Source organism: Melanerpes formicivorus, unplaced genomic scaffold, assembly GCF_026170545.1.
Source record: "Melanerpes formicivorus ecotype bairdi unplaced genomic scaffold, bMelFor1.0.p_v2 SCAF_19, whole genome shotgun sequence".
NCBI classification, from domain to species: Eukaryota; Metazoa; Chordata; class Aves; order Piciformes; family Picidae; genus Melanerpes; species Melanerpes formicivorus.
In genome coordinates, this window is record NW_027142371.1 from 14,918,975 (window position 1) to 14,946,694 (window position 27,720).

General features: G+C 62.7%; 1 protein-coding gene across 6 annotated transcripts; it reads left to right on the plus strand.

Annotated features, from left to right (window-relative positions):
* The first annotated feature begins 344 nt into the window (after positions 1-344).
* LOC137447055 (tyrosine-protein phosphatase non-receptor type substrate 1-like) lies at positions 345-27,677 on the plus strand. Of its 6 annotated transcripts, none has more exons than XM_068150263.1 (9): positions 345-1,225; positions 15,284-15,417; positions 21,566-21,922; positions 22,144-22,458; positions 22,736-23,083; positions 23,770-23,871; positions 24,671-24,695; positions 25,041-25,080; positions 25,926-27,677. In XM_068150263.1, the coding sequence occupies exons 2-9, from the start codon at positions 15,336-15,338 to the stop codon at positions 26,178-26,180; spliced, it is 1,524 nt and encodes a 507-aa protein (XP_068006364.1). In that variant the 5' UTR covers positions 345-1,225; positions 15,284-15,335; the 3' UTR covers positions 26,181-27,677. The 6 variants fall into 6 exon arrangements, 5 of the variants coding, with proteins under 5 accessions (XP_068006364.1, XP_068006366.1, XP_068006365.1 ...); XM_068150265.1 differs by having other exon boundaries at positions 15,324-15,417; XM_068150264.1 differs by lacking the exon at positions 345-1,225 and adding an exon at positions 9,389-9,443 and having other exon boundaries at positions 15,324-15,417.
* The last annotated feature ends 43 nt before the right edge of the window (positions 27,678-27,720 follow it).

Consider the following 27,720-nt stretch of genomic DNA (forward strand, 5'->3'; position numbering starts at 1 on the left):
CAGGCCAGGAGGCTGAGCACCTCTGCCTTTTGCAAGCTGTTTGGTGCACACCTGCCCCATGCCCATCCCCTGCCCCATGCACATCTGGGCAGTGCACCCCTGCCCCATGCCCATCGCCTGCCCCATGCACACCTGCAGGGTGCCCACCCCTGAGGCCAACATGCTGGTGGCCAAGGACAGTTTGGTGTTGGCAGGAAGCCACCAAGCACTTGCTCCATGCCAGGCACCGCTGCAGTGCCCGGGTGGCCCTGGCATGACGCACACAGAGGCAGCCACTCCTAGAGACAGGGTGGGAGGTGTGGGGGGGTATCCTCCATGGGGGTGAACCTTCTGCTTCTGCCACCAGTGCCAGCTGTAACCTTGAGAGCTGCTGCAGATGCTGGTTCCTAAACCTTGATCTGCTTTGTGCAGTGAAAGGAGAAGTGAGAGCAGCAGCCTGTGGGTGCCCAGGCTGCCCCCACGGCCCCCGGGGACAGGGCTGCTCCAGGGGGAGGGTGGAGAGAAGCCACTGCTGAAACCAAGTCCGTGACTCAGTAGCTGTCCCCTGGCCTGGGGGATGTGCTCTGGGGACAACTTTGTGCTGCTTCTTTCTCAGGGCACCCAGCACCTTATGGGCACGGCGCTGGGGGGGCAGGGATCCATCCAGCCCCATCCTGGGCCGCTCTGTACCAGCCCCACTGAGGGGTTCTGGCATGGGGGTGCTGGGGCGAAGCCTTCCTGATACCCCCACCCCAGTTTGCCAGTTGAGGTGGTGGCTGTGCTGGGCAGGACATGAAAGTGTCCAGGCTGTGTGTGGGGAGGACATCAAAGCTCAGGGCGGGCACTGGAGCCTGGGGAGGGCATTGAAGCCTGAGGAGAACACTGAAGCTTGGGGACAGCATGGAAGCTGGCAGACAGCTCAGGTCAGGGCTGGCATCAGGAGTGGGTGAGAGCAAAAGCAGGGACAGACCTCACAGAGAAGGGGAACTGAACTCCAGGAGGGTCTGGGGCTGCTGCAGCAGGGGGCCCGGGGCAGGAGGGGAGCCAGCCCTGCCTGCTCCGAGCTGTGCAAGGCAGTGAGCAAGCAGAGCTCTGCGGACAGCCCTGCACCTAGGGAAGGGCCCAGGTCTGCAGCTTACAGCCCAGGGGAGGGATTTGGAAGTTATTATAGGAAAATCCTTTAAGCCAGCAGCCCAGGGTGTGCCGGCAGTGAAAGCACAAACAGGAGCCCAGGCGCAGGCAGGAGGTAGGAGCACACCGGGGAGCCTGCTCGGGGGGCAGCACCTGGCATGGGAGGGTGGCACCTGGCATGGGAGGGCAGCACCTGGCCTGGGTGGGCAGCACCTGGCATGGGAGGGTGGCACCTGGCTTGGGAGGGTGGCACCTGGCTTGGGAGGAGAGCACCTGGCCTGGGAGGGCAGCACCTGGCATGGGAGGGTGGCACCTGGCCTGGGAGGAGAGCACCTGGCTTGGGAGGGTGGCACCTGACATGGGAGGGTGGCACCTGGCTTGGGAGGGCAGCACCTGGCATGGGAGGGTGGCACCTGGCATGGGAGGGTGGCACCTGGCCTGGGAGGAGAGCACCTGGCCTGGGAGGGTGGCACCTGGCCTGGGAGGAGAGCACCTGGCTTGGGAGGGTGGCACCTGGCCTGGGAGGAGAGCACCTGGCATGGGAGGAGAGCACCTGGCATGGGAGGAGAGCACCTGGCTTGGGTGGGCAGCATCTGGCATGGGAGGGCAGCACCTGGCATGGGAGGGCAGCACCTGGCTTGGGTGGGCAGCATCTGGCATGGGAGGGCAGCACCTGGCATGGGAGGGCAGCATCTGGCATGGGAGGGCAGGACCTGGCTTGGGTGGGTGGCACCTGGCATGGGAGGGCAGCACCTGGCTTGGGAGGGCAGCACCTGGCTTGGGAGGGCAGCATCTGGCATGGGAGGGCAGCACCTGGCCTGGGTGGGCAGCACCTGGCCTGGGGGCCACCACCTGGCCTGGGTGGGCAGCACCTGGCCTGGGGGCCACCACCTGGCCTGGGTGGGCAACATCTTGCTGCAGAGGGTAGGACCTTGGCTGGGAGGCCAACGTCTCGCTGGGTGGGAGGGCAGCACCTCGCTTGGTGACTTGTTTGAGGGGCACCACCCTGCTGAGAGGGCAGCAGCTGCGGCCAAGGGCTGCTCTGTGGCTGGCTGAGATCCCTCCTGCTCCTGCTCTGTCCCCAACCCTGTCCCCACCCCTGTCCTTGCCCCTGTGTGGTGCCCAGGGAGAGGCAGGCTGGTGCCTCTGCATGGCAGCATCAGCCACACAGCCACAGGCCCCTGAGCATCTGCAGGTGATGCCATGGGGAGCCTGTGATGCCAAGGGGGACACCAGCTGATGCCATGAGTCCAGGTGGTGCCATGGGGACCCTGTGATGCCAAGGGGGACACCAGCTGATGCCATGAGTCCAGGTGGTGCCATGGGGACCCTGTGATGCCAAGGGGGACACCAGCTGATGCCATGAGTCCAGGTGGTGCCATGGGGACCCTGTGATGCTATAGGGACTCGGTGATGCCATGAGCACCAGGCAATGCCATGGGGATGCTGTGCCAGGACATCAGTGGAAACAGCATGAGGAGCTGGAGGAGCACCTGGGGTGCTTTGAGGAGGGTGAAAAGGGCAAGAGGGTCTCAGGGCCACTTTGATCGTCCCCATGACACACCAGGCAGGTCCCACCTGTGCCTGCTGACTGCCCTGGGCTGTGCTGCTGCCAGGAGAGGGAAGTGGAGGGAGCAGCCTCGGGGTGGTGCACGGCTGGAATCCTGCTCCCACTCGTTCCAAAGCAGACAGCTCACCCCCTGGCAGCTCCCCGTGCCCCAGCCTTGTCCTTGGACAGCAAGGGAGGAGGGAGCCTGACGCTGCTCCTGATTGATCTCACGCCTGCTTTATTGAGTCTCGTTCCCCTGCTTCAGGCTGTTGTGGATCCTGATGAAAGGAGATCAGCAGGGCCGGGGTGGAAGGTTGTCATAGGAACTGCTTCGGAGCCGCTGCCTCGCTGCCAGCCTCGCCCCCCGCCCCCTGCCAGCCCCGGCCCCCGCCCCCTGCCAGCCTCGCCCCCCGCCCCCTGCCAGCCTCGCCCCCCGCCCCCTGCCAGCCCCGGCCCCCGCCCCCTGCCAGCCTCACCCCCTGCCCCCTGTCGGCATCCTGACGGAGGGAGGGAGCTCCCCAGCACAGCAGGGATTGCTCCAGCCCCACGGCACTGGGGTGCCCCACAGGACCCCCGCTCTGGGGTGTTTGGGGCTGAGGTGGGTCCTGGACACTGCCCCCGGGCTGGTGGTGCAAGGCCTTTGGCTGCGGAGGGCTGGAGGTGCTTGGAGGATGCTGTTTGTCCCTGGGGATTCTCGGGTGGTGCTCTTGCAGCTCTTGCTGCTGGGCAGCTCTCTGCCCAACTGATCCAGACCCACAGATGGCATCGGGTTGGAAGGGATCCTCCAAGGGCATCCTGTTCAACCCCCTTGCGGGCAGCAGGGACAGCTCCAGCCAGAGCAGGCTGCCCAGGGCCCCTTCCAGGCTGATCTTGAATGTCTCCAGGGACAGAGCCTCCATCACCTCCCTGGGCAGCCTGTGCCAGTCTCTCCCCAGCCTCCCTGTGCAGAGCTTCTGCTGATGCCCAGCCCAAACCTCCCCTGCTCCAGTCGCAAACCACTGCCCCTCGTCCTGTCCCCACAGCCCCTTCTGAACAGCGTTCCCCCCCCAGCAATCTTCCTTCCCCAACCTGGAATCCTTCCCTCAAGCCCCTGGAGCTGAGGGGGTGTGGGGCAGAGCAGGGGCTGCCCCCCAGGCCGCTTTCCGAATTAAAGTGCCCAGCACGTTTCCAAGGAGAGCCTTTGTGCCCAGCACTCCTTTGGCCCCTGAGGTCCTTCCCTGCAGGAGGTGGTGGAGGCCAAGGCTCTGGCAATGACTGAGGAGGGCTCTGCAGGGCCGTGGGACAGGCTGGAACAGGCAGTGCTTAAGAAAGAGTCCCTGTGTGCCCTGGGTGTTTAGTGGGACGCTGCTCAGCAACAATCCCCCTCCAGAGCTGGCACCAGAAGGGCAGAACCAGCTGCAGAGCTTGGCCCTGCCGGCCCTCAGGCAGGTCCCAGGGTGGCCAGGAGAGAGGTTCTGTCTCTGTGGGGGTGTCCTGCCTGCATGGTGGGGTGCCCAGGGCTCCTCATGTAGGATCAGCTGCTTGGGGGCTGTCCTGGTCCCCCTGAGATCCGTGTGTGTGTTGTGCCTGGAGGGAGCTCCTGGGGATGCTCTGCTGGGGGTTGCCTCCCCCCCTCCCCAGGAACAAGTGATAGGACAAGAGGAGATGCCTTCACGTTGCCCCAGAGCAGGTTTAGGCTGGGCATGAGGAACAATTTCTTCCCCAAAAGGCCTGGCCCAGGGCGGTGGTGGAGTCCCCATCCCTGGAGGGGTTCAGAGCTGTGGAGCTGTGGTGCTGAGGGCCATGGTTTGGTGGTGCCCTGGCAGGGCTGGCTGCAGGGTTGGACTCCAGGACCTCCAATCTCTCTTCAAGCCAAAACCATTTTGTGATTCTGATGCTGCCCAGGATGGGGAAACCCTCCGGGGAGCTCCCATTGCCGGAGGGTCCCTGAGGGCATCGCCGGGGGAGGGTCCCAGGCGCTCCTCGCTCCTCCCAGCACAGAGCGACCTTAAAGCCTGGCTGCAGCTGGCAGCAGCCTCAGTGCTGGCAGTGCCCCGAGCCTGGCACGAGTGTCCCTGTGAGGAGAAGTGCAGGGAAAGGGAAAAAATATTTAGAGAGGCAGGAGAAGGGGCAGAGCAGGCGCCGCGGGAGGCAGCCCCGGAGCTGCTGAAAGGAGGTTCTCAGCAGGCTTTTGTCCACCGGGACGTGCCCAGCGCCGCTGCCAGCACCGAGGGGCAGCGCCGGCGCCGGCAGCTCTGGCACCGTGTGCGTGCCCCAGCAGCCTGCCCAGTGCCCAGGCACAGCAATGCACCCACGAGCAGGATGTGGCCCCTTGCAGAGCTTTTCCTGGGGGAGCTTCATCACCCCAGCTCGGCTGTGGGCTGCATTGCAGAGGGGCTTGGCCGGAGGGTGGACCCTGGATGGTCTTGGCTGTGGGGTGGATCCCAGAGGGACTCAGCCATGGGGTGGATCCCAGCTGGTCTGAGCCATGTAGTGGATTCCAGCTGGATTCAAGTATGGGGTGGGTCCCAGGGGGACTCAGCCATGGGGTGGATCCCAGCTGGTCCCAGCCATGGAGTGGATCCCAGCTGGTCTTGGCCATGGGGTGGATCCCAGAGGGACTCAGCCATGGGGTGGATCCCAGGTGGTCTTGGCCATAGGGTGGATCCCAGCTGGTCCCAGCCATGGGGTGGATCCCAGCTGGTCTTGGCCATGGGGTGGATCCCAGAGGGACTCAGCCATGGGGTGGATCCCAGGTGGTCTTGGCCATAGGGTGGATCCCAGCTGGTCCCAGCCATGGAGTGGATCCCAGCTGGGCTTGGCCATGGGGTGGATCCCAGAGGGACTCAGCCATGGGGTGGATCCCAGCTGGTCTTGGCCGTGGGGTGGATCCCAGCTGGTCCCAGCCATGGGGTGGATCCCAGCTGGTCTTGGCCATGGGGTGGATCCCAGAGGGACTCAGCCACGGGGTGGGCAGCATGGCTGCAGTGCCAACGTGCCTGCTGGACTGATCCCTTCTGACAGATCCATTTCTTCTGCAAGGTTCAGCCTGAATTCGATCCTGGTCTCGGTAACCATGGCAACAGGTAAAAATACCGATCCCGAGCCTGGCAAAGAGCTCTGGGCCGCAGGAGCCCAGGGAGGGCCCGGCCGGGTGGGCAGCAGCAGCCCCGTGCCCGCAGCGCTGCCCATGCCCGGCTGGGCTTCAGGGGATGGTTAATTAGCGGCGTTAGCGCCTCGGGCTGCTGATTGCCTTCGCTAATCCCGCGGGCCCGGCGGCGCTCCCAGGGCTAACGGGGGGATGCCATTAACGGCAGCGCTGCCGCATCCCCTGTGCTCGCCCTGGCACCGGGGCTGGCAGCCGCTGCTGGGGGCTGCGTGTGGCTCGGAGCCTGCGGTGCCAGCGGGGCAGTGGCTGCGTTTGCACCCACGGCCCTGCCCCGGAGCTGCTGCTGCTGCCCAGGCACACGTGCCACGCATGCAGGCACACATGCCATGCATGCCAACACAAACGCATGCACACACACAGAGAACACGCTTCCCCCACACCGGGGTGCCCACCCCTCAGCAGCCACCAGCTGGTGCCCACCGTGTGCCCAGGCTCAGGGCACTGTGCTCGCTGCTGCTCCAGGCTAATCCCAGGCCACGGACCGGAGCTATTGCTGCCGTATTCCCTAAACCCATCAGACACCACCTGGGTCCTCGGGGACTGACCCTGCTCTGTGGCCGAGCTCCAGCCTTTCCCTGAGCCGGTCCATGGCGCAGCCCCAGCCCTGACCCTCAGCTGCTTAGCGGGGCCGGGCCGGCCCCCGGGGACCGCCGCAGGTTCCGCGGCAGCCTGGGGGATCTTGCAGAGCTGGATTTAATCCTCCTGCTTTGTGTTGCCTTTCGGCTTCAGCATTCAAAACAAAACAAACAAACCCAAGAGAAAGCCCTAAGCACCACAAAGCCCTTGCAGAAGCATTTTCTGTCAGCTCCCAGCAGCAGGATGAGCCCCCAGAGGACTGGGAGTGCTGGTCAGGCAGCAGGGATGTGTCTGGTCTCAAATAAACAGCCCCCAGCTCCAGCACGTCCCCCCCGAGCTGCTGTGGGGACAGCCACCACGGGGACAGCCCGGTGCAAGCACAGGGGATGGTGTTTGGGGCCGCTTGAGCCAGCAGCAGCTCCTCTCTAGGGCTGAATCCGGCTGTTCTGGGGGGGGTGCACCCCCCCTGCGTGTTGCCATCTCCACCGTGGTGCCTGCGGTGCTTACAGAGAGCTCCGAGGAAGCCCTGACTGCCAGCCACATCTTATCTCAGCTCCCTCACTGATAAACCTCAGCAAAGGGTGGTTTGGGCTTCTCCCGAATGCCCTGCCCCCCCCTGCTCCCCATCTCGGCCCCGAGGCCTCTCCCCACCCCCAAAGCTGCCAGCAGCTGGGCAGGGGGAGCCCAGCAGGACGGATCCCTTCCCCAGGCCTCTGCAGCTCCAAGGTGCTGCCAGCGTCCTGGCGCCTGGGAGGGAGAGCTGTGACCAGCAGGACGCCATGGGGCTGAGATAGCTGCAGAGGAGCAACCCCCCCAGCCTGAGCAGCTTTCTTTTCCCCTGCAGCTGCTGGAGGACTCTCTCAGGCAGCTCAGCCTGCGCCCAGCCGCCGTGCCCGCCAGCGCCAGCCATTAACTGGCACCGCTGGCTGGGCTCTCCTGGTAACCATTTGCAAGCAGCAAACAGCTTGGAGAGGATGAAGGGGGGGGGTGAGGAAAAAATGAAGTAGAAGTAAAACTGAGATGATATCAATCCACCCCCAGCCAGGAGCCTCCCCCTGCCGTGGTCCTGGCAGTACCACCAAAGGGAGACCTTCTCCAGCACTGGTCTGGGGGCTCAAAGGCACCCACAGCCCCCAGGGGCATCACAGAAGCACTGAGTGGGTTTGGTTAGAAAAGAATTTTAGGGTCATGGAGTCCAAGCCTTACCCCAGGACTGCCAGGGCACCACCAGCCCATGGCCCTCAGCACCACAGCTCAATGACTTTGAAACCCCTCCAGGGATGGGGACTGCACCACTGCCCTGGGCAGCCTGGGCCAGCCCTTGACAGCCCTCAAGGGGAAGAAGTTCTTCCTCATGGCCAACCTGCACCTCCCCTGCGGCAGCTTGAGGCCATTTCCCCTTGTTCTCTCTTGTTCCTTGGGAGGAGAGCCCAGGCCCCAGCTGGCTCCAGCCTCCTCTCAGGGAGCTGCAGAGAGCAGTGAGGTCTCCCTCAGCCTCCTCTTCTCCAGGCTGAACACCCCCAACTCCCTCAGCTGCTCCTCCCCAGCCCTGCTCTCCAGACCCTTCCCCACCTTTATTGCCCTTCTCTGGACCTGCTCCAACCCCTCAGTGTCCTTCTTGGAGTGGGGAGCCCAACGCTGACCCCAGGGTTGGAGCTGCAGCCTCAGCAGTGCTGAGCACAGGCAGACAATCCCTGCCCTGCTCCTGCTCCTGCTGCCCACACGACCTCTAACAGCATCCCCCCAGCCTGCACCACATCCACCCCCAGCTTTGCAGCTGCTGGCACACAGGGTGCAGGGCTGGGCCCCCCTGTGCCCTGCAGGGAGCTGCTGGCTGGGAGCTGCTGGCTGGGAGCTGCCTGCTGCCCTGGTGCCCATCCGCGGGAGGCTTTGCCGTGCCCCCAGCAGCGAGCAGATCCTCCTGCAGAGCAAAGGGACAAGATCCTGCCTGCAGAGTCAGCACAACCCACTGAACAAAGGTCAGCACAACCCTCCCAGCACTGGTGGCAGATGACCAGGAGCTAGCCAGCAGCGACCTGGCAGCTAACCAGGAGCTAACTGGCAGCTAACGGGCAGCCGAGCAGGCAGCAGCCGCCGGCCCTACCGGATCCATCCTTCCGAGCCGCTGCCTGCAGCTGGGTTTTCCAACCCTGTCAGCAGTTTCACCCGGGAGCACAGATCCCTCTGCCCAACACCTCCAGGTCAGCAGGGCAGCTTCCAGGCCAGGCACAGGCTAGCAGCCACCTTTCCTGCTCGGCATCGGCAGGAATTCCCCCAGCCCAGCCTGCCCGGCTGCATTAAGGAAGCTCTGCTGAGTTACCCACTGGGAGCCACCTCCCAGGCTGCTGCTGCCAGCTGCAGGCACCTCTGGCCGCAAGGAGGATGTGGAGGGTCTGGAGAACAGGGCTGGGGAGGAGCAGCTGAGGGGGCTGGGGGTGTTCAGCCTGGAGAAAAGGAGGCTGGGGGAGACCTTCTGGCTCTCTACAGCTCCCTGAGAGGAGGCTGGAGCCAGGTGGGGCTTGAGAAATTCTTCCAAGGAAGAATCAACAGGACAAGAGGAAATGGCCTCAGGGTGCCCCAGGGGAGGTTTAGGGTGGACTTGAGGAAGAATTTCTTCCCCTTGAGGACTGTCAAGGCCTGGCCCAGGCTGCCCAGGGCAGTGGTGGAGTCCCCATCCCTGGAGGAGCTTCAGAGCCATGGAGGTGTGGTGCTGAGGGCTGTGGTTTGGTGGTGCCCTGGCAGTGCTGGGGTAAGGCTTGGACTTGATGATCTCCCCAGATCACACAACCAAAGCTTGAGCAAAGCAGCTACAGAGCAGTCCCATCAGGTTCCCTCCCCCCCCAAACCAGCTGAGGGACAAAGCCATGCACAGGTTGCTCACACAGCACCTCCACAGCCCACCTCAGACCTTTCTCCAGCCTCAACAAAGCATCTGCAGCTCGTTACCCTCCCCACCCAGGCCTTTCCCCATATGAAAGGGTGGCTGAGTGCCCCCCACTCCCACCTGGAAGGTGCCTGTGATGGTGAGAGCTGCTGTGGGAGCCTGTGGTGAGCAGACAGGTATGGACTCTGCAAGTCCCTGAGAGGAGCCTGGAGTGGGGGGGACAAGAGGAAATGGCCTCAAGGTGCACCAGGGAAGGTTTAGGTTGGACATGAAGAACAATTTCTTTGCTTTGGTCAGGGATTGGATCAGGCTGCCCAGGGAGGTGGTGGAGTCCTCATGCCTGGAGGGGTTCAATACCCCTTTGGCTGTGGCACCTGGGGCCATGGGTTGATGGCTGTGGTGGTGTTGGGTTGATGGCTGGGCTGGATGGTCCCAGGGAGCCTTTCCAACCTCCATGGTTCTGTTCTCTGGTGGTGTTCCTGCTGCCCTCACCCCTTCCCTGGGTCATGGTCCTGCTTGGCCACCCCTTGTGTGGCTTCAGGTCACTTCTCCCCATCCTGCTGTTCACATATTGCTCATTGTGAGCTCCCATCAGAGAAACTAATTTCAGCTCCCTCTGTACTGGATGTCTTGGATGAAATTGGCATGGAACCTAATGAAGCTGAAGCTCCATTTGTTGTGCTGGAAGCCCTAAATATCAGCAGTGTAATTGCTGCTGCTGACTTCAGGAGACATTTGTGTGTGGCTTCTCTCCCAGATAAAACCCCTTGGAAGGGGCTGACTCCAAAGCCTGAGGTGGTGGGGAGAGGAAGGAGGGCTCTAGGATGGGGCCACCTGCCTTGCAGGCTGGAAGGGTCTCCAAGTGATAGAGGGAAGGGCCTGAAATTGTGCCAGGGGAGGGTTAGGATGGAGAGTAGGAAAAATCCTTTGCTGCAGGAGTGGTCAGGGCCTGGCCCAGGCTGCCCAGGGCGGTGCTGCAGTCCCCATCCCTGGAGGTGTGCAGGAAAGCTGTGGCCATGGCACCTGGGGACAGGGTTTGGTGGCCATGGTGGTGCTGGGTTGCTGCTTGGGCTGAACGATCTGAGAGGCCTTTTCCAGCTCAAAAATGTCTATGACTCTGGCATTTGGCTTTGGAGGTGGGGGACAGATGGGCTGAGTGTGCCCAGCCCCATGCATGGAGGCTTCTCTGGCTGGTGTGCTCCCGAGCAGCCCTCCCGTGGGTGCTGGGCTCAGCTCTCTGATGTGGCCACACCTCCTTGTGCTGTGGGAAGCTGTGAAACCAGCACCTCTCTGGCTGCTGGGGCTGGGCTGGGCTGTGTGTGGGGCTGGCAGCCAACTGGGTGGCTCTGAGCTTCCCTGGGGCAGTGAGTCCCTGCAGCCCTGAGTGCCTCAGTGGGGCTGGGCTGTGTTGTTTGGCTTTGCCATGGAGGGCTCCCATGGGTGCTGGCTGGTGCTGGGCAGGGGTTTGCACCCACAGCTCCAGAAGAGCCCTGCTGGGTTTAGGGTGGTTTGCAGGCTGATGTCCAGGGTGGTGCTGGTGGCTTTCTTGCCTTTATCTCTGAGACTTCCCTCTGGTTTGGGTTTTGAGGCTGAGCTCCAGGATGCCCCTGGGTGTGGTGTGATGGATTGCTCAGGCCATGGATAACCTCCACACTGTGCTGGATGTTCTGAGCTGGGATCCTGAGGGGAAAGGTCCTGGGCAGAGACAGAAGCACTGTGACCTCCCTCAGTGAAACCTGGCTCCTCCTGGGGCTTGGCACTGCAGGGCAGGAGCTGAAGGCTCTGAAACCTTCTCCTGCCTCCTTCACCTGTGACTTCAGCAGAGCCACCCCTGGGGGCTCTGGGTGCTGGGAGGGATCAGACAGGCTGCTAATTAGAGGATGAAAGATGGGAGAGTCTGGGCAAAACCAGTGCTGCAAGACTTTCAGCCTGGAGCAGCCTGCCCAGGCTGCAATTGTCCCGTTGGATGCTGCCAGGCTCAGACAAAGGCCTTTTTGGGGTCCTTCCCAGGCATGTTGAGGTCCTGCTGGGGGGTCCCTGTGTGGAGATGGATCCTTCCTCCTCCTGGGGCAGAAGCTGCTGGCACAGCTGTTCCCACTGCCCAGCTGCAGAGGGGGAAATGCAAAAGCACTTTGAGCCCTTGGCCTGGGTTGGGAGCAGGGAGAGCTCCGGCTGGAGCCTTCCCCCCGGGGAGGGGAGCAGCGTCCTGCCTCCAGCACCCACACCTGCAGGGATGGCTGAGCCCAGCCCAGAGCTTGTGCCTTCCTCCAAAGGGCTCTGGCAGCGTGATGCAAGCTCCTGACTGTGCCTCAAAGCTGTGAAAATCAACCTATTCTTGAAAAGCTCTCCTGAGCTCTCCTGGTCCCACACACCGGCTGCCGCCTGGGGCTGGCGAGGCCACAGCCTCCCAGAGCTGCCAGGGGGAGCTGGGAGCCTGAGCTCCAGCATGGAGATGGGGAAGGGTCTGGAGACCAGGGCTGGGGAGGATGAGCTGGGGGTGCTCAGCCTGGAGCAAAGGAGGCTGAGGGGAGAGCTGCTGGCTCTCTGCAGCTCCCTGAGAGGAGGCTGGAGCCAGGGGGGGCTTGGGCTCTTCTTTTGTCCCTGTTGCTCCTTCCTTGGGAGATGGCCTCAAGCTGTCCCAGGGCAGGTTTAGGTTGGCCATGAGGAACAATTTCTTCCTCTTGAGGGTTGTCAAGGCCTGGCCCAGGCTGCCCAGGGTGGTCCCCATCCCTGGAGGGGTTTCAAAGCCCTGGAGCTGTGGTGCTGGGGGCCATGGTTTGGGGGTGCCCTGGCAGTGCTGGGGTCAGGGTTGGACTCTGATCCTCAGGGTCTCTTAATTCTGGGGTTCTGTGCTGCAAAAGCAAGTGGAGCCCAGAGCCTGGCACTGCCAGGAGCCTGGCAGAGCTGCCACCCTGCCAAGCAGCACAGCAGCCTCCTGCTTGCTGTGGGTGTTTGGTGCAGGGGGAACCTCCTAATGCTGGTGCCATGCCCATGCCTCCCCAAACCCTGCTCTGACTCCATCCTGGGCATGCAAATGAGCAGAGCCCTCCTCCGTTGCCAGCCCATGGGGCAGGGGCTGCCCTCCCGGGGTGCATCCCCTGCCCGTGCCCATGCTGGCCCCTGCACTGGCAGGGCTGTGGGCAGGAGGGGAGGCAGCTGAGCCTGCCCATATGCTTGCTAATGGGGAGCCGTGGCAGCTCCTCCCGGGGAGCTCTCACTGCACCATCTGCTCTGCCAGGCTGCCTTCCCTTGCTGAGCTTTTTTAAGCCCTAACTTTCCTTCCCAGCCGCTCTGCCGTGGCACAGGGGCCGGCACCGCTTTTGTAATCACCTCCAAACAGGTTGTCTGAACCTTCAGCGCCCAGCAGGGGAGCAGCCCAGACAGGCTGCAGTCAGCCAAAGCCTGCAGGAGCTCTGCCTCCACTTAAAAATACGACCAGGCAAGCAGCCACGCTGGGGGCCCAGCGCCTTCCCTCCTGCTGTGCCCCCAGGGTGCCCCCTCCCAGGCTTGGCTTGGCTGGGGATGGGCTGCCCATGGTTCCCCCAAACCACTGCGACCCCGTCCCACCCCTCCGCCTAGGGCCGAGTGATTTTCATGCTGCTGGTGCACACAGCCAAAAGCCAAACCCTGAGGCTCCTCCGGGTCCCTGCTGCCTGCTCACACCCTCGCCAGATGTGCAAGGAGAAAAGGAGCACAGCTGGACTGCCTGGGAGCGGCGCTGGCTGCAGGATGCTGTGGAGCAGGAGCAGAGCAGGAGCCAGGGGGTGGTGGTGGAGCAGGAGCAGCGCTGGCTGCAGCATTCGAGTTCAGCTCCCTGGGGAGGATCCCGGGGGGGGATGCGGTGCAGCTGCTTGGGGAGGTGGCTCCCGGCTCCCAGCAGCCGAAGGAGCTAAATTCAGGCTGGATGAGATCCATGGGCGTAGCTGGGGCTGGGGAGGGGGCCGGGGGGCTGGGCTGCCGCCGCCGTGAGCAGGCTGAGGGTGCCAAGTCCCTTCAGATCTCGCTGCTGTTTGTTTGGGCGAAGCCCTAAATAAAACCGACAGCCCCAGCCGCTGCCTGGGGAGGGAGGAAGGGAAGGCAGAGGGGGGAGCTGGCAGACGGTGCCCTGGCACAGCGTGGCACCCAGAGATGCCCTCGGGGTCTGGCCCGAGGGGGAGAGAGGTTGAGTGTGAGCTGGGCTGGCTGGAGGGTGGCTCAGGGGGTGCTGCTGGGGGTGCTGGCAGCTCAGGGTCTGCAGAGTCTCCCCAGTTGTCCCTGGGTGGGCACTGGGGATCTGGGGTGGGACCTGCTGGCGATGCCAGCATCGTGCCTGGCTGCAGGTGGCTGTGCCCACGTTGCTGGGTACAGGGAATGAGCTGGTTCCTGGCCTGGGCTTGCTGAAGGCTCACAGGCAGTGGGAGAAGCTGCAGTGGGTGCAGATGGTGTGGATGTGGCCTTGTGCCCACCCTGGGGAGAGGGCTTCGTGTTGGGGCAGCATGGGGACATGGATCCCATGGCTGCTCATGTCCAGACACCCTCCTCCTCCTCTGCACCCTCCCTCAGCCCTATCTCAGCTCCCTTGTCCTCAGCCTCTCCCTGCCATGGTTGCTGCTGAGGGGACACCATGGCAATGATGTCCCCAGGCTGTGCCTCAGCACCCTTTGCCCAGAGGGTGCAGGCAGCTCCTCTCCCATCCACTGCTGCACCACACTCCCCTCCTGGCTCTGACCCTCATGACCTGAGCTGCCTTGCCCTGGTGGTACCCCCAGAACACTGCCTGCCCCTTTGCCAGGGGCTGCCCCTGCATGGCCCCTTAGGGAGCACAGAACAGCCATCATCAGGAGTGCCAAGGATTTGCAGCCCCCCAGGGCACCAAGTGCAGAGACCCCAGCCCCAACCGAGGTATCTCAGCCCTAGACAGAGCCCCCAGCCCCAGTGCAGTGCTGCTGGGCTGCCTGCTGTGGCTGCCCTGGCACAAGGAGCCTGGGGGGGAGACTGACCCCAACCACCCTCCCCTCGGCCCTGAGTGAGCAGTGGGGCCACTGAACCATCCTTCCTCTGATGATCCTCCAGCTGCTTCCTCCTTCTCCCCAGCCCTGGGTCCTGTCTGCTTGTGAGTGCTTCCTCCTCACCCTAGGAGGGGAACCAGTAGCCCCTGAGGGGGGGTCTCAGACTGGTTTGGGGGGAGGGGGTCTCCTCCTGGAGGGGGGGAGTCTCATCTCTGGGGAGGTCTCCTATCTGAAGGGGCAGGTCTTCTCTCCAGGGGCGTTTTCTCTCGGGGTGGGGGGGGTGTTCTTCTCTGGGGAGGGGTATGTGGGGGGGGCTCTCCTGTGTGTGGGATTCTCCTCTCGGGGGGGGCTCTCCACGGGACTGGCTGCGGGGGGATGGGGTTTCTCTTTTCCTTAGGAGGGGTCGTCTCCCCCCTCCTGGCATGTCTCGCCTCCGGGGGTGTCTCCCCCAGCCCACCTTAAGGCAGCAGCGCACCGGCCTGACCTTACCACAGCAACTTCGCTGCGGGCCGGGCGGTGCTGGCTTTGCCCCCGCCTTAAACCGGGGCTGCTCGGAGCGGGGGGGGTCGGGGGAACGGGGAAGGAGGCCGGGGGGTGGTGGGGGGGTCGTGGTATTCCTCCCGCCCCGATACCACGGCAACGGCGGCGGGAGGCGGTGCGGCAGCGGCGGGGAGGGGGGGGGGGTGGGGAGGGCCAGGAGCGGCTCCGCTCGGTACCGGGAGGGGGGCCCCGGTAGCGCAGCCGGAGTGCGGGGAGGGGGGCGGAAAACCCGTCCCGGTGGGGCCGCGTCCGCGGGTGTCCGTGTGTCTGTCCGCGTGTGTGCGTGCGTGCTCCCTGCCCGCAGCCGGGGAGGAGGAGGAGGAGGGAGCCCAGCGCAGCCCTTCTTCCTCATTTTGGGGCTGAGCACAGCGATTTCCTTCTCTCCAGCTGCGATTCTGCTTTTCTCGCTCTTTCGGCTTTGCCTCCCCCCCCTTTTTTTTTTTCTTTTCCTCTTTTTTTTCTTCTCTCCTCTGACACCAAACCCGCAGCCGGAGCTGCCCTCAAGCCACTTCCATCTCTGCTCCTCAGCTCCAGCCGAGGATGGAGCCTCCTGCCCGCGGCCCTCGTCCTCTCTCCTGGCCGCTGACCTGCCTGCTGCTGCTCTCCCTGCCCAGCTGGCCAGGTAAGCTCTGGTCCCCCTCCCCGGCTCCCCTCCTTTCCCACCCTGCTCTCCTGTTGTTGTATTTTGGCTTCTTCTCCCCCCTCCTTCCCCCCTCCATCCTCACCCTCGCTGCCCGCTCCCCACCACCGCACACCTCCCGTCCCCGGCGCCGCCTCGCTGCGCGCCGCTGCTTTGACCTCTGGAGGAGATGACCTAGTCCGTGGTGATGGCAGCCAATGGGTTGTTCCTGCAGGCTTTCTGCTCGAGAAGCAAACTTCCAGGCAGACATTTCCCCCCCTTTCCAGCCAAAAAAAAAAGGAGGGAAATAGGCAGTGACATGAAGAGGCATGTTGTTCTCCAGCCCCTGCCAGCTCTGCAGGAGGCAGATCCCAGCAAGCAGCCCAAATTCCCACTCAGAGGCGGCCTGGAGATGGGGAGGAGGGATGGTGGAAGTGGATGGAGGCAGCCTGGCAGGGAGGTTGCAGCAAGGGCTGCCTGCTTGCTCTGCCCACAGCTTGGTTTTGTTGCTCCCCCTCCCTGCTTTGCCCCCCGCTGGAGCGCAGCTCTTGCTGCTCTGCCCAACTGTTGAGCCGCAGAGTGCTGGGACTGCACCACCCAGCCCTGGGTCACCTCCAGCTCTCGCTACCAGCCCCTTCCCGGGGTACCCCCAGGCCTCCCCAGGGGCGTGGGGCTCTGCTGGTCCCCTGGCAGAGCTGCAGCCTGAGGAGAGCTGATCAGAGCACACATGCCGCTCCCTGCCTGTTTCCCTTCCCTCACCAGCAGTGGGGAGTTTCTCACCCCACCAGGAACGAAGCCCTTTGGTGGTGGTTGCTGCTTTCAAGGATGTCTCCTTTCTAGGATGTTTCATTTCAGTGCTGCTCACCTCAGGGGAGTTGGCCAAGGGATCTCTCTCCTCCCTGCCCCCTACCCAGGCAGGGACAGGCTGGGGTGGGGTGTTTTTGGTGTGAACTTCTTGGGTCAACAGCAGTGAACCTCCAGGAGCATCTTGCTGTTGAGTTTGGTTGTTTGGTTGTTTATTTGCTGCCTGGCACCTCCAATTTCCAGGCCTGCCAGCTGGATCCCTCTGCTAGCAGCCCAGCCCAGGCTCCCACCCCACGGTGGGCAGAAGCTGCTCTCTTCTGGGCCCACCGCAGGTATCTACCACCAGATCCCTGCTGGAGCAGAGAGCTGGGTGCAAACTTTGAGCAGAAAGCAAATGCTTTCAGCACAACCACTCCTTGCTTTGAGTTGCCTGATAACAACTGAGAAGTGTTGGCCTCAAGCTTGCAAACTGCAGGCTGCTGCAAGCCAAGGAGGCTTTGGCGGCGAGCGCAGCTTCTCAGGGAGCCGCTGCGATTCCCTGCCCTGGGAGGATGGCTTCAGCAGAGCTCTTGAGCTTCATTGAGCATGGCCTGGGAGTAAGAGCCAGGCTTTCCCCAAGCCAGCCATGGGAAAAGGACCCTCCCTGGGTTGGGAGGTGGTTTGTGTCCCTGATTTCAGGTGCAAGGTTGCAGAGCTTTTTCTTTCCCCTGTGGTGGAGACCCTCTGGTGAAGCCTCCCCAGGCTTAAACTAAGCTTGAACTCCAGAAGGGCTGAGCCAAGCTCCTGCTTCTGCAGAAGCAAAGGAGGAAGAGGGAAGGTCCTGCAGGAGATCTTCCTGTAGGGCACAGAGGAGGGAGATGCTGGGAAGCCAACTTGCAAAATCCTGTTGTAAAACCTGTGCTGGGCAGAGCCCTTCCGTGCCCAGGGGGAGTGTTCAGCTGCACTTCCCAGAGCCTCTCAGGGGGAAATCTCTGTGGTCTGGGGGCTCTGGCTTTCAAGCTGAGTTTCTGCTAATGCTGTAGAGGGGGCAGCTCATAAATGGTGCCTCTGGCTGGGACTTCCTCTGCTGCCATGCATGTGAAACGTGGCCCTTGCTAGAACTGTCCCCAAGCTGCTCCGGGGTCTGCGTCGTGCTCCCCAGCTATCCCTGGGTCTCTCCTCTTCTGCCTCTCCCCAGATGCAGATTCCAGGCCCATTTTAGAGGCAGCACCTGTTATTTCCCCCCTCCATGGGCAGCCCTGCTGCAGGTGAAATTCCAACTGGCTTATTTTAGGGTTTCCCTCACCCATCAGCCCATTCCTCCAGCGAGTGACCCTGGGGCTCCGGATGCCGCTCACCAGCTGCACGTTGCTTCTGGAGCACCAGGGCCTTCCCTGAGCTCCCTACTTGGCTCCTTGGGAAGGAGAGAGGGGAGGGGAGAAAAAAAGAGGAGGTCTATTTTTATCAGGCAGCATCCAAGCAGCCTCTCCTGAATTAAACCCAGGCCTCCTGCAATCTGTTCGGCATCAAATGCTTCAAACGATGGAGTACAGGGTGGGGAAGGGGAAAAAAAAGGTGTGACTGAGATGGGAAACCTGCTGCACAGGGGAGGGATGGGGACTGTTCTGCTCCCAGCTTCAAGGGAATAGCAGGAGAGGAGCTCAGCCGGGCCAGGCACGGCACAGCAGCCCTGCTCCAGCCTCTCCTCCAGGCTGGGAGTGCTCTGGGTCTGCGTGGCAGGGCTGCCCCTACCTACGTGGGAGCTGTCAGGTGAGGAGTTTCTTCAGGGCTCTAAAGCCCTTTGCTAAATCTGGAGTGTAGGACAGAGCAGATTACAGGCTCAGAGCACCTCAGCTCCCCTTGATCGTGCTGGCCAAAGGATTCTGCTGCCTCTCCAGGCAGCCTGGAGAGGAAAACAGGGTGGCAGTGTGGAGGTGGGAAACGGGTTTGGAGTGGTGAGAAATCGTGGGGTGTGTGTCGCCCCTGTGTCTGCAGCGTGGAGGCATCCTGCTGCTGGAGCACAAATGTTGTGCTGGGCTCTGCTGGGAGGGGGCTTGCCAGGCTCCTCAGGGCCCACACCCAGAAAGGGGAAGGAGGAGAGAGACATTTTCTGCTGGGTGTGAGGAGAAGCTGCCTTCAGGGGGGAGGGAGGAGAGGAGCTTCAGGGGAAACTTTGCATTTTCTGCCTTGCACAGTCTGGGGCTTCCTCTCAACTTCCCCTTTGTGTTTTCCCATGGTAGGGGGATGGGGGCTTGGCCTTGCTCTGAGTGCTGCTGCTGGGGTTTGAGGTGTTCCTGAGCATGCTTTGGGGCAGGTCCTGGAGCAGGGCTGCTGGGTGCACACTAAGTATTTGGCCACTGGAATGAGCTGCCCAGGGAGGTGGTGGAGTCCCATCCCTGGAGGAGCTCAAGAAAGGCTTGGATGTGGCACTTGGAGCCATGGTTTGGTTGTCAGGAGGGGTTAGGGATTAGGCCATAGGTTGGACTTGATGATCTCTGAGGTCTTTTCCAGCCTGGTTGAGTCTATGCTTCTAAAAGGAGAGGTTGGGTGGTCTGGGGGCACTTTGTGCTCCTCAGCTGGGAGGTGTGGGCAGGGCTCAGGTGTTGATGGGGCTGAAGCTCGTGGATAACAGAGCTCCAAACCCTGAATGGGGGCAACTGAGCAGAGCTGTGGCTCACAGCACACCACAAAATACCCCACAGCCACAGCCCTGTCCCAGCTGAAGCTACCTGGAGCCATGCAGTGCCTTCTGCTGTGGCCAAGAGGCTGAGAGCTGCCACTGACTCCAACCCTGGAGTCGGTTTTGGGCCCCTGACTCCAAGCAAGAAGGATACTGAGGGCTGGAGTGCAGGGCTGGGGAGGGGCAGCTGGGGGATGTTCAGCCTGGGGAAGAGGAGGCTGAGGGGAGAGCTGCTGGCTCTCTGCAGCTCCCTGAAAAGAGGCTGGAGCCAGGTGGGGGGTGGGCTCTGCTCCCAAGGAACAAGAGAGAGGAGGAGATGAAACAGCCTCAAACTGCCCCAGGGGAGGTTCAGGTTGCACAGGAGGAACAATTTCTTCCCCTTGAGAGTTGCCCAGGCCTGGCCCAGGCTGCCCAGGGCAGTGGTGCAGTCCCCATCCCTGGAAGGGTTTGAAAGCTGTGGGGCTGTGGTGCTGAGGGCTGTGGTTTGGGGGTGCCCTGGCAGTGCTGGGGTAATTGGGTTGGACTGGATGATCTTCAAGGTCTTTTCCTACACAATTCCATGATTCCCCAGGTGCTCTCCCCTCCAGCAAGTGTGCCTCATGGGGAGGTGGACAGATGGAGAAGATGAAGTTCTCAGCTCACTGCAAGCTTGCCTGGGCTCCTCTGAGCAGAGCAGCTCCCTCTGAGCCCAGGGAGGCCCTGAGGGGACACAGGGGATCACCACCCCACAGCTCTTACCCAGGACTGCAGAGAGGAGCAGTGGGTGACATGAGACTCCTGGCCCCCCTCTTCCCATGGGACAGGGCTCATAGCCCTTGCCCAGGAGCAATGAGACAACACAGGCTTCATTTGCCCACCTTGGTGGAGCAGCAACTACCAAGAGGGTACAGAAGGTGTGCAAAGGGTCTGGTGGTGCAGTGGTGCTGGTGGCTGGGGGGTGCCAGTCCCTGTGCCCAGAGCAGCCCAGTCCCTTTCCAGCATCACACCCCCAGGCAGGGACTGGCTGAGAGGCAGAGGCTGCTTCTGTGCCTTCAGACTTCCTCTGTGAGTTTCTCAATCACTTCTTGTGAAAGGCCTGGGGGCAGCAGGTGATGGAGAAGCTCTGGAGCCACCCCAGCAGCAGCTGGGGGCCAGGGCTGCTCCTCAAGCTCTGGGTGGCACCCAGGAGACACAGGCTCCCCGTGCAGGCAGCCAGGCTGCTGCTGCTGCCCAGGCACCAGGCCAGGGCTCAGCCTGGAAGGTGCATTCAGAGGTGACACAGAAGGTTTCCATCCTTCTGCTCTTGCCTTGTCTCGTGGGACAGACTTGGTTTGGTGGCAAGTTCTCCTTCATGTGGCTTTGGAGGGGAAGGCCAAGGGGGAAGATGCCAGCTGGAAGCAGCCAGCTCCTGCTGGGGGTGTAGCAGGCTCCTGCACTGGGCAGAGGGCTGTAACTGGAGAGTCTGGAGAAGCTCTGCTGCTGGTGACTCTGGCCATGGAGCAGTGGCACAGGCAGTGAGGGCATCTGTGGGGACACTGAATCCTGCTGGAAGGCAGAAGGGATTAACAGCTGCCAAGAATCCTCTCCAGGCTCTGTTGGAGCCAGCCCTGGCTGGAGGGGTCAGAGCAGTTTGTCCTACAGCAGATCCTCTTGGGGACCATCCAGCCAAAGACTTTACCTCATTCTAGGGATGGCTGTGGGGCTACTGAAGTTCTGGTGTGAGAGGAGGGAGGCAGCTGCAGCCCTCCAGGAAGCAAGGCTGTGCTGATGCAGCTCCTACTGCAGCAGGATGCTGCTCCAGGTGCTCCTACTGCCATTCAGCTGCAGCAGAAGCTACCTGCTCAAACCTGACTCTGCATGACCACCACACAGCTCTGGGTGCAAGCTCCAGGCTTGCAGCACTGCCTGGCCCCTGGTGTCAGCAGCAGGATTGAAGTGGTTCTCCCATGATGCTTTCAACTTCTTTGGTGTGAGGGAGCAGAGCCCTGGGGCAGGCTGCCCAGAGAGGTTGTGGAGTCTCCTGGTGTGGAGAGCTTCCACCCCCCCCGGGCACTGTGCTGCTGGGCAGCTGCTGTGGGTGCCCTGCTGGAGCAGGGGATTGCACTGGATGAGCTCCAGAGGTCCCTTCCAACCACCACCAAGCTGGGATTCAGGGGTTCCCAGGTGCCCAGTGGTCAGCTGGGTGAGGGAACCTCATCCCTGAGGTGCTTTGAAGGGGACAGCTCTGCTCCATGGGTGATGAGCAGGGATGGCATCTTCCTGACTGGCACCAGGTCACCTTCCCCATCCTCACTCACCCAAAGCAGCTGCTGGAACGAGGCAGGGCTTGGATTTGCTGCAGAAATGAGGCAGGCTCAGGGCAGGGAATGCGGTGCCAGGGCTGCTGCTGTCCGGGGTGCCAGGGCTGGGTGCCCTGCTTTGCTCCCAGCCGAGCATGCAGGCAGCAGGATGTGGCTTAGCTGTGCACAGAGCACGAGGAGTGGGCATCTGACAAAGCCCAGCCAGCTGCACTGCTCACACCCATGGTCTGTGCCCACTGCCATGACCACAGTCTGTGCCCTGGGCACCCTGGTGCTGGCACAGCCCCATCGCCCGTGGTCCTGGCTCACCAGAGCTGTGTGCTCAGCCTGTGCCATGGCCAGGAAGGACGTGGGGTGGAGCTGGCTGGGTGTGTGGCCAGGTGAGGCTCACTCTGGTTTTTTGTTCCAGGTGTGGATGCCCAGAGTGGGAGTTTCAGGCTGCAGCAGCCCCAGGAGCAGCTCTTGGCAACAGCAGGGGAGACAATCACCCTGAGCTGCACTGTTTCTGGAGAGGGTCCCATTGGCCCTGTGAAGTGGCTGAAGGACTGGGGCAGCGAGAACAAGACCATTTATGACCAGACCAGCTCCAGCCCCCGTGTGACCAGGGTGCTGGATGGATCCAACGTGGACTTCAGCATCCAGATCAGGGATGTTCAGCCCGAGGACGCTGGCACCTACTACTGTGTGAAGTTCATGAGAAGTGTGCAGCCAGGGGCTGCTCTGCAGGTGTTCCAGCACGGGAAGGGCACAGTGGTGTCTGTACATGGTGAGTGGGGCTACAGGAACAGCTCCTGGTGGGAACCAGCCCCACCAGGAACAGCCCAGCCCAGGGGGCTCTGCTTTGGGTGAGTGAGGATGGGGAAGGGGCTTGGGAGAGGGTCCTGTGGGCACATCCGTTGCCCGGGGGGGGTTACCCACTCCCTGCAGCCCCAGGGCTGGGCAGGAGTGGCAGAGCCTGGTCTGATGTCTCTGTGCTTGCCCTCCCAGCCAGACCCAGCCAGCCAGTGGTGTCCGGGCCCAGGCGCAGGGCAGGCCCAGAGGCATCAGTGTCCTTCACCTGTGAGACTGGAGGCTTCTTCCCCAAGGACATCAGCGTGAGGTGGCTCAAGAACAACACTACCATCTCGGCTCAGCAGCCCCGGGTCAGGCCTGGGCACAGCAACTCCTCCTACAGCATGTCCAGCACAGTGACCTTGGCACTGCTGCCGCAGGACGTCCGCTCCCAGCTGGCCTGTGAGGTGCAGCACCCAACGCTGCCAGCCCCCCTGAGGGGCACCTACCAGCTGAGGGAAGCCCTGAGAGGTGAGGGCTGGGATGGGGCCAGGGCAGGGGGCTGGGGGGACAGGGCAGAAGGCTGGGGGTGCTGGGATGGGGACAACGCAGAGGGCTGGTGGCACAGCCCAGGGCTGGGGGTGCTGGGATGGGGACAGGGCAGAGGGCTGGGGGCACAGCCCAGGGCTGGGACTGGGAGAGGGCAGAGGGCTGGGGGCACAGCCCAGGGCTGGGGGTGCTGGGCCAGGGCCAGGGCAGGCTGTGGGCAGCAGAGCTGGGGCACCCCTGGAGCCTCTTCTCTCCCCAGTGGCCCCCAGCGTTCGCCTGCTCCCCGAGGCCAGCTCCGTGGAGCTCAACAAGACCTGGACCCTCTCCTGCCGCGTGGAAGGCTTCTACCCGCGGGACCTGGCCCTGAGCTGGCTGGAGGGCGGCAGGGAGCTGCCGGTGCAGAACACCTCCCGGCCGGTGGAGACCCCGCAGGGCTTGTTCCAGCTGAGCAGCCTGGTGGAGGTGCAGGCCACGGAGGACAGGAATGGGTCAGCCTTCACCTGCCGGGTGGTGCACGACGGCCAGGACCCCATCAGCAGCACAGTCACCCTCTGGGTCGCTGTGCCAGCCAAGGAGGGGCTGGGGGACCGCAGCCCAGCAGAGAATGGTGAGTGAGACCTGCTGGCAGGTGGCCCTGTGGGCAAGGCTGGAGCTTGTCCCCCACCCTCACCCTGAGAGAGCTCCAAGTTCCACCAGGATCTTGTTCAAGGACCCCAAATCTTGTGTCTGGACTGGTCTGGAGCACAAGTGGTGTGAGGAGCAGCTGAGGGAGCTGGGGGTGTCCAGCCTGGAGAAAAGGAGGCTGGGGGGAGAGCTCCTGGCTCTCTACAGCCCCCTGAGAGGAGGCTGGAGTCAGGTGGGGCTTGGGCTCTGCTCCCTAGTCTCAGGTGATAGGATGAGAGGCAATGGCCTGGAATTGCCCCAGGGGAGGCTGAGGTTGGGGATTATGCTGCAGGAGTGGCCAGGGACTGGCACAGGGCGGTGGTGCAGTCCCCATCCCTGGAGGGGTTCAAGAAACCTGTGGCCATGGCACTTGGGGCCATGGTTTGGTGGCCATGGTGGGGCTGGGTTGCTGGTTGGAGTCAATGCTCTTGGAGGACCTTTCCAAGCCAAACAATTCTCTGGTTCAATGCATCTCTGTTCTGGGGGGGTGTGGGGGGGCGATGCTGGCAGGTCCTGAGCTGTGGTCCTGCTTCAGCTGTCACCAGGCCGACCTGCAGGGCTGTAGGGCTGCAGGGACTCAGCTGCTGCTAACAGTTGGGTCCCTGGTGACCCTTTTCCTTCACGTTTCAGGCAATTTGCTCATCATCTACATCGTGGTGGGGGTGGTCTGCACGGTGCTGGCCCTGCTGGTGGCTGCCGTCCTCTACCTCATCCGCACAAAGCAGAGCAAGGGTGAGGAGAGCAACCAAGGCTGCTCTGGGTGATCCTAGAGGTCTTTTCCAACCTTAATGACTCTGTGGTAGCTCTTTCTCCCTTCCTCTTGAGCACCAGTGTTTGGATGCTAGGTTCATGGGATTCTGCCTCTCTGCCCTGCTCTGCTGAGATCCCCCCTGCAGTGCTGGGGCAGCTCTGGAGTCCTCAGCAGGGATAGGGACTGGTCAGAGCAGGGCCAGAGGAGGCTGCAGCAGTGCTGGCAGGGCTGGAAGCCCTCTGCTGTGAGGCCAGGCTGAGAGAGTTGGGGTTGTTCAGCCTGGGGAAGAGAAGGCTCCAGGGAGACCTCCTGGTGGCCTTGCAGAGCTCAAAGGGGCATGGAAAAAAGCTGGAGACAGATTTTGAGCAGGGCCTGTAGTGACAGGGCCAGGGGGGATGGGTTGAACTCAAAGGCAGGAGAGAAGGGAGAAATGTTTGACACCGAGGGTGGGGAGAGCCTGGCCCAGGCTGCCCAGGGAGCTGGGAGCTGCCCCCTCCCTGGCACCACTGCAGCTCAGGCTGGTTGGGGCTGGGAGCAGCCTGCTCTGGCTGGGGCTGTCCCTGGGGGCTGCAGGGGCTTGGACTGGATGAGCTTGGAAGGTTCCTTCCAACTCCAACCATCTGGGAGTCCATGATGAACCTGCAGACACTTCTCCCTGGGAAGAGCTCTGCCTCTGCTCTGGAGCAGTCTCTGGCTGGGGACTCCTGGCCCTGGGGATGGCCAGGGTGGGTTGTGGGAGGTTTCCTGAGCTATTTCTTTTCTAAACTGCTTCTCTTTCAGCAGGTAAAAGCTCCCCATCTGCCAGGTGAGTGCTGCTCTCCTCCAGTCACTGGGTCACAGTGGGCACACTGAGCTGGACAGCTGCAGGCAAAGGGTTGTGAATGGGATGAGCAGGAGCATAGCCTCTGCCAGCCTCCCCAGCTGTCATCCTGCCCCCGTGGTGATCTCCCACCCAAACCCTTGTGTCTTGGTGAGGCTGAATGAGTGGGGTGGGAGCAGCCTGGTCTCCAAACCTGCAGAGATGCAGCTGGACCAGCTGTGAGAAGGAGGACTTCTGCTGGGTGCTGCTGCAGGGACCTTGCTTTGTGGCTGCTCCATCACGAGGGAAGAGGCAAGAGGTCCCTCTGACCTGCTCTGCTCCCTCTTTCAGGTTACACGAGCCGGAGAAGAGCAGCGAGGCCACTACCCAGGTGCGGGGCTGCGCAGGACGCCGCGGGCTGGCTGCGGCGGAGGGCGGCGGCTGCCCTGGGAAACGCCTCAGTGTCTCCCCCGTGTGGCAGGAGAGGGAAGAGACGCTGCCCCGGGGCTTGGGGAGCTGCTTCCCCGCAGCTTTGCTGCCTTGGTCCTCTCTCCCCCTCCTCCTCCTTCCAGGAAGGTCTGGAGAGCCAGCTGTGCTCTCAGCAGCCAGGCTATTTGGGGAGTTGTTTTGCATCTCATGCGGCAGCGAGGAGCGGAGTCGTGATCAGCAGCAGTCTGCCCATCCCACCCAGCCTCTGCCAGCTCCTGCGGGGGCAGCGCTGGCCAGCCTGGGCCCTGCCCATCCCAGCCAGGACAGGGTGATGGGGTGGCTGCAGAGGTGGCTCTTGAATGAGGGTGGAGGCTCTGAAGCCTGGAAGTGGCAGTGGTGGCTGGTGAATTGAAGATGTGGGCTGTTGTTTCACAGCTGGCTGAAGATGAGCCAGTTGTGTGCCCAGGTGGCCAAGAAGACCACCAGGATCCTGGCTTGGATCAGCAACAGTGTGGCCAGCAGGAGCAGGGCAGGGGTTGTCCCCCTGTAGTAGGCACTGGTGAGGCCACACCTTGAAGTTTGGGTTCAGCCTTGGGCCCCTCATTCCAAGAAGGACACTGAGGGGCTGGAGCAGGTCCAGAGAAGTGCAGCAGGGCTGGGGAGGGGTCTGGGGAGCAGGGCTGGGGAGGAGCAGCCCGGGGAGCTTTGGAGATCCCTTCCAACCCCAAGCACTCTGTGAGGCTGGGCCGGGCTGGGGGCGCTCCTCAGCCGCCCTGCCGGAGGAACAGCTCTCGCTGTGTCGCGCAGGAATCCGACCCCAACAACCTGACCTACGCAGACCTGAACTTCGAGAAGGAGAGGAAGAGCATCCGGCGGATGGTGGAGCTGAGCCAGCAGTCCGAGTACGCCTCCATCCAGAGCAGCCCGGCCCCCGGCGCCGACGACAACCTCACCTACGCCGACCTGGACATGGTGCACCTCAACAAGGCGCCCAAGCGCCCGGCCCCGCGCCCCGAGGAGGCCAGCTCCGAGTACGCCAGCGTCCAGATCCCCAGGAAGTGAGGGGGCTGCAGGGACCACGCCCCCCCCGCCCCTCGCCTCGCCCCTGCTCCTCCCCGGGAGGATCCTCTCGGAAGCGCAGAGAGGGATGTGAGGATGAGCTGTGGTGACCGCGGGTTTTGGATGGAGATGGAGCCCTCAGAGCTGCGAGGGTCGATTCCATCCTCAGAGACCTGCTCTGGGGGTCAGTTTGGTCCTGGGGGCTGCCAGCTCCGTCCCTCTGGGATCCCCCCCCTCGTGGCATGGAGGTCATTCAGCCTCTGTGTGCCGGGGCCGCTGGGTCAGCCAGCACCGCAGCAGCTCCTCGGGGAGCTCCAGCTGGGCTGAGGGGACAAGGACAGTGCCTCCGTGCCGGCCCCCACCGGGATACTGCTGCCTGGACGTGCCCACACGGCTCCCTGCAGCTGCCCCCACCCCACAGGGACCAGCCAGGGTCCCCACGCTGCCTTCTGGGGCTCTTTGCCACCTGGAAAATGAACTCTGGCTTTAAAGGCAGGACAGAGGTCTCTGCCTCTCCTTCCCAAGTGTCCCTTCTGCAGCACCTCAGCCTCACACCAAGGCCAAGGAGGCTGGGGGGGAGCTTGGTGAGGCTGGAAAGCTTTCTGAGGCTGGGAAGTTGGTTGAGTCTGGGGAAGCTGGTGAAGGTGAGAGGAGCTTGGTGAAGGTGAGAGGAGCTTGGTGAGGCTGGGAGGCTGGTGAAGGTGAGAGGAGCTTGGTGAGGCTGGGAGGCTGGTGAAGGTGAGAGGCTTGGTGAGGCAGGTGAAGGCAGGAGGCTGGTGAGGCTGGCAAGCCAAGCCAAGCCACCCTGCTGCAGGTGGTCCCCCCTGGGCAGCTCCAGGTAGAGCTCTCCAGCACCGAGCATCCTTCTCCTCATCTTCCTCTGCACAGCCTTGCCCAGCACCAGGACCCTTTGCCAGGCTTGTACAAAGCATGGGGGCGCCCCTGCCAGCCTGGCCCCCCTGCTGGCAGCTCCCCACAGGTACCCTGTGAGATGTTTTGACTCTTTGCCATCTAACTGTTAATTTGTAGAGCCCAACCCCCAGCGTTTCGTGCCGTGCGTGGGTGTGCTGCTGTGTACTTAACACTAGGCTCAGATCTGTGGAGTTAGACCCCCCCCCCCAAACCCCTGCAGCGTTTAACAGACTCACACAACCTCCCCCCTCCTCCCAAGCTCTGCCCTGGGGCCAGGCAGGCTCCTCCCTACCCCATCCCCACCCCAGCCTACCCCCCAGGGGGCCGAGTGACTTCCATGTGCCCCCTCCATGGGCCAGCACCCTGGGATGGCACCCACAGCCCCTGGGTGGCCTTAAGAGCAGGGTCTCCAGGAGGCTGGCCCCCCCTGGCTGCTTGGGAGGGCTGAGGGGGGCTGTGGTGCTTGGGGCAGGAGGGGGCTGCTTGTACAGAATTCCTCTCTCTTTTTTTGGTTGGGTTTTGGTTTTTTTTCTTTTTGCTTGCAAGATATTTTTCTAATAAAAATGAAGAGTCCTGTGCTGCTCCTGCCCCTCAGCCTCTCCCCCTGCTCAGGGCTGGCCCCTTGGCACCT

Bases quoted from the DNA above. Each gene is read 5' to 3' on its own strand.
- LOC137447055 (XM_068150263.1), top strand. From the start codon at position 15,336: ATGGAGCCTCCTGCCCGCGGCCCTCGTCCTCTCTCCTGGCCGCTGACC. The intron at 24,696-25,040 runs GTGAGTGCTGCT...TCCCTCTTTCAG, and splicing joins AAAAGCTCCCCATCTGCCAG to GTTACACGAGCCGGAGAAGA. The intron at 25,081-25,925 runs GTGCGGGGCTGC...TGTGTCGCGCAG, and splicing joins GCAGCGAGGCCACTACCCAG to GAATCCGACCCCAACAACCT.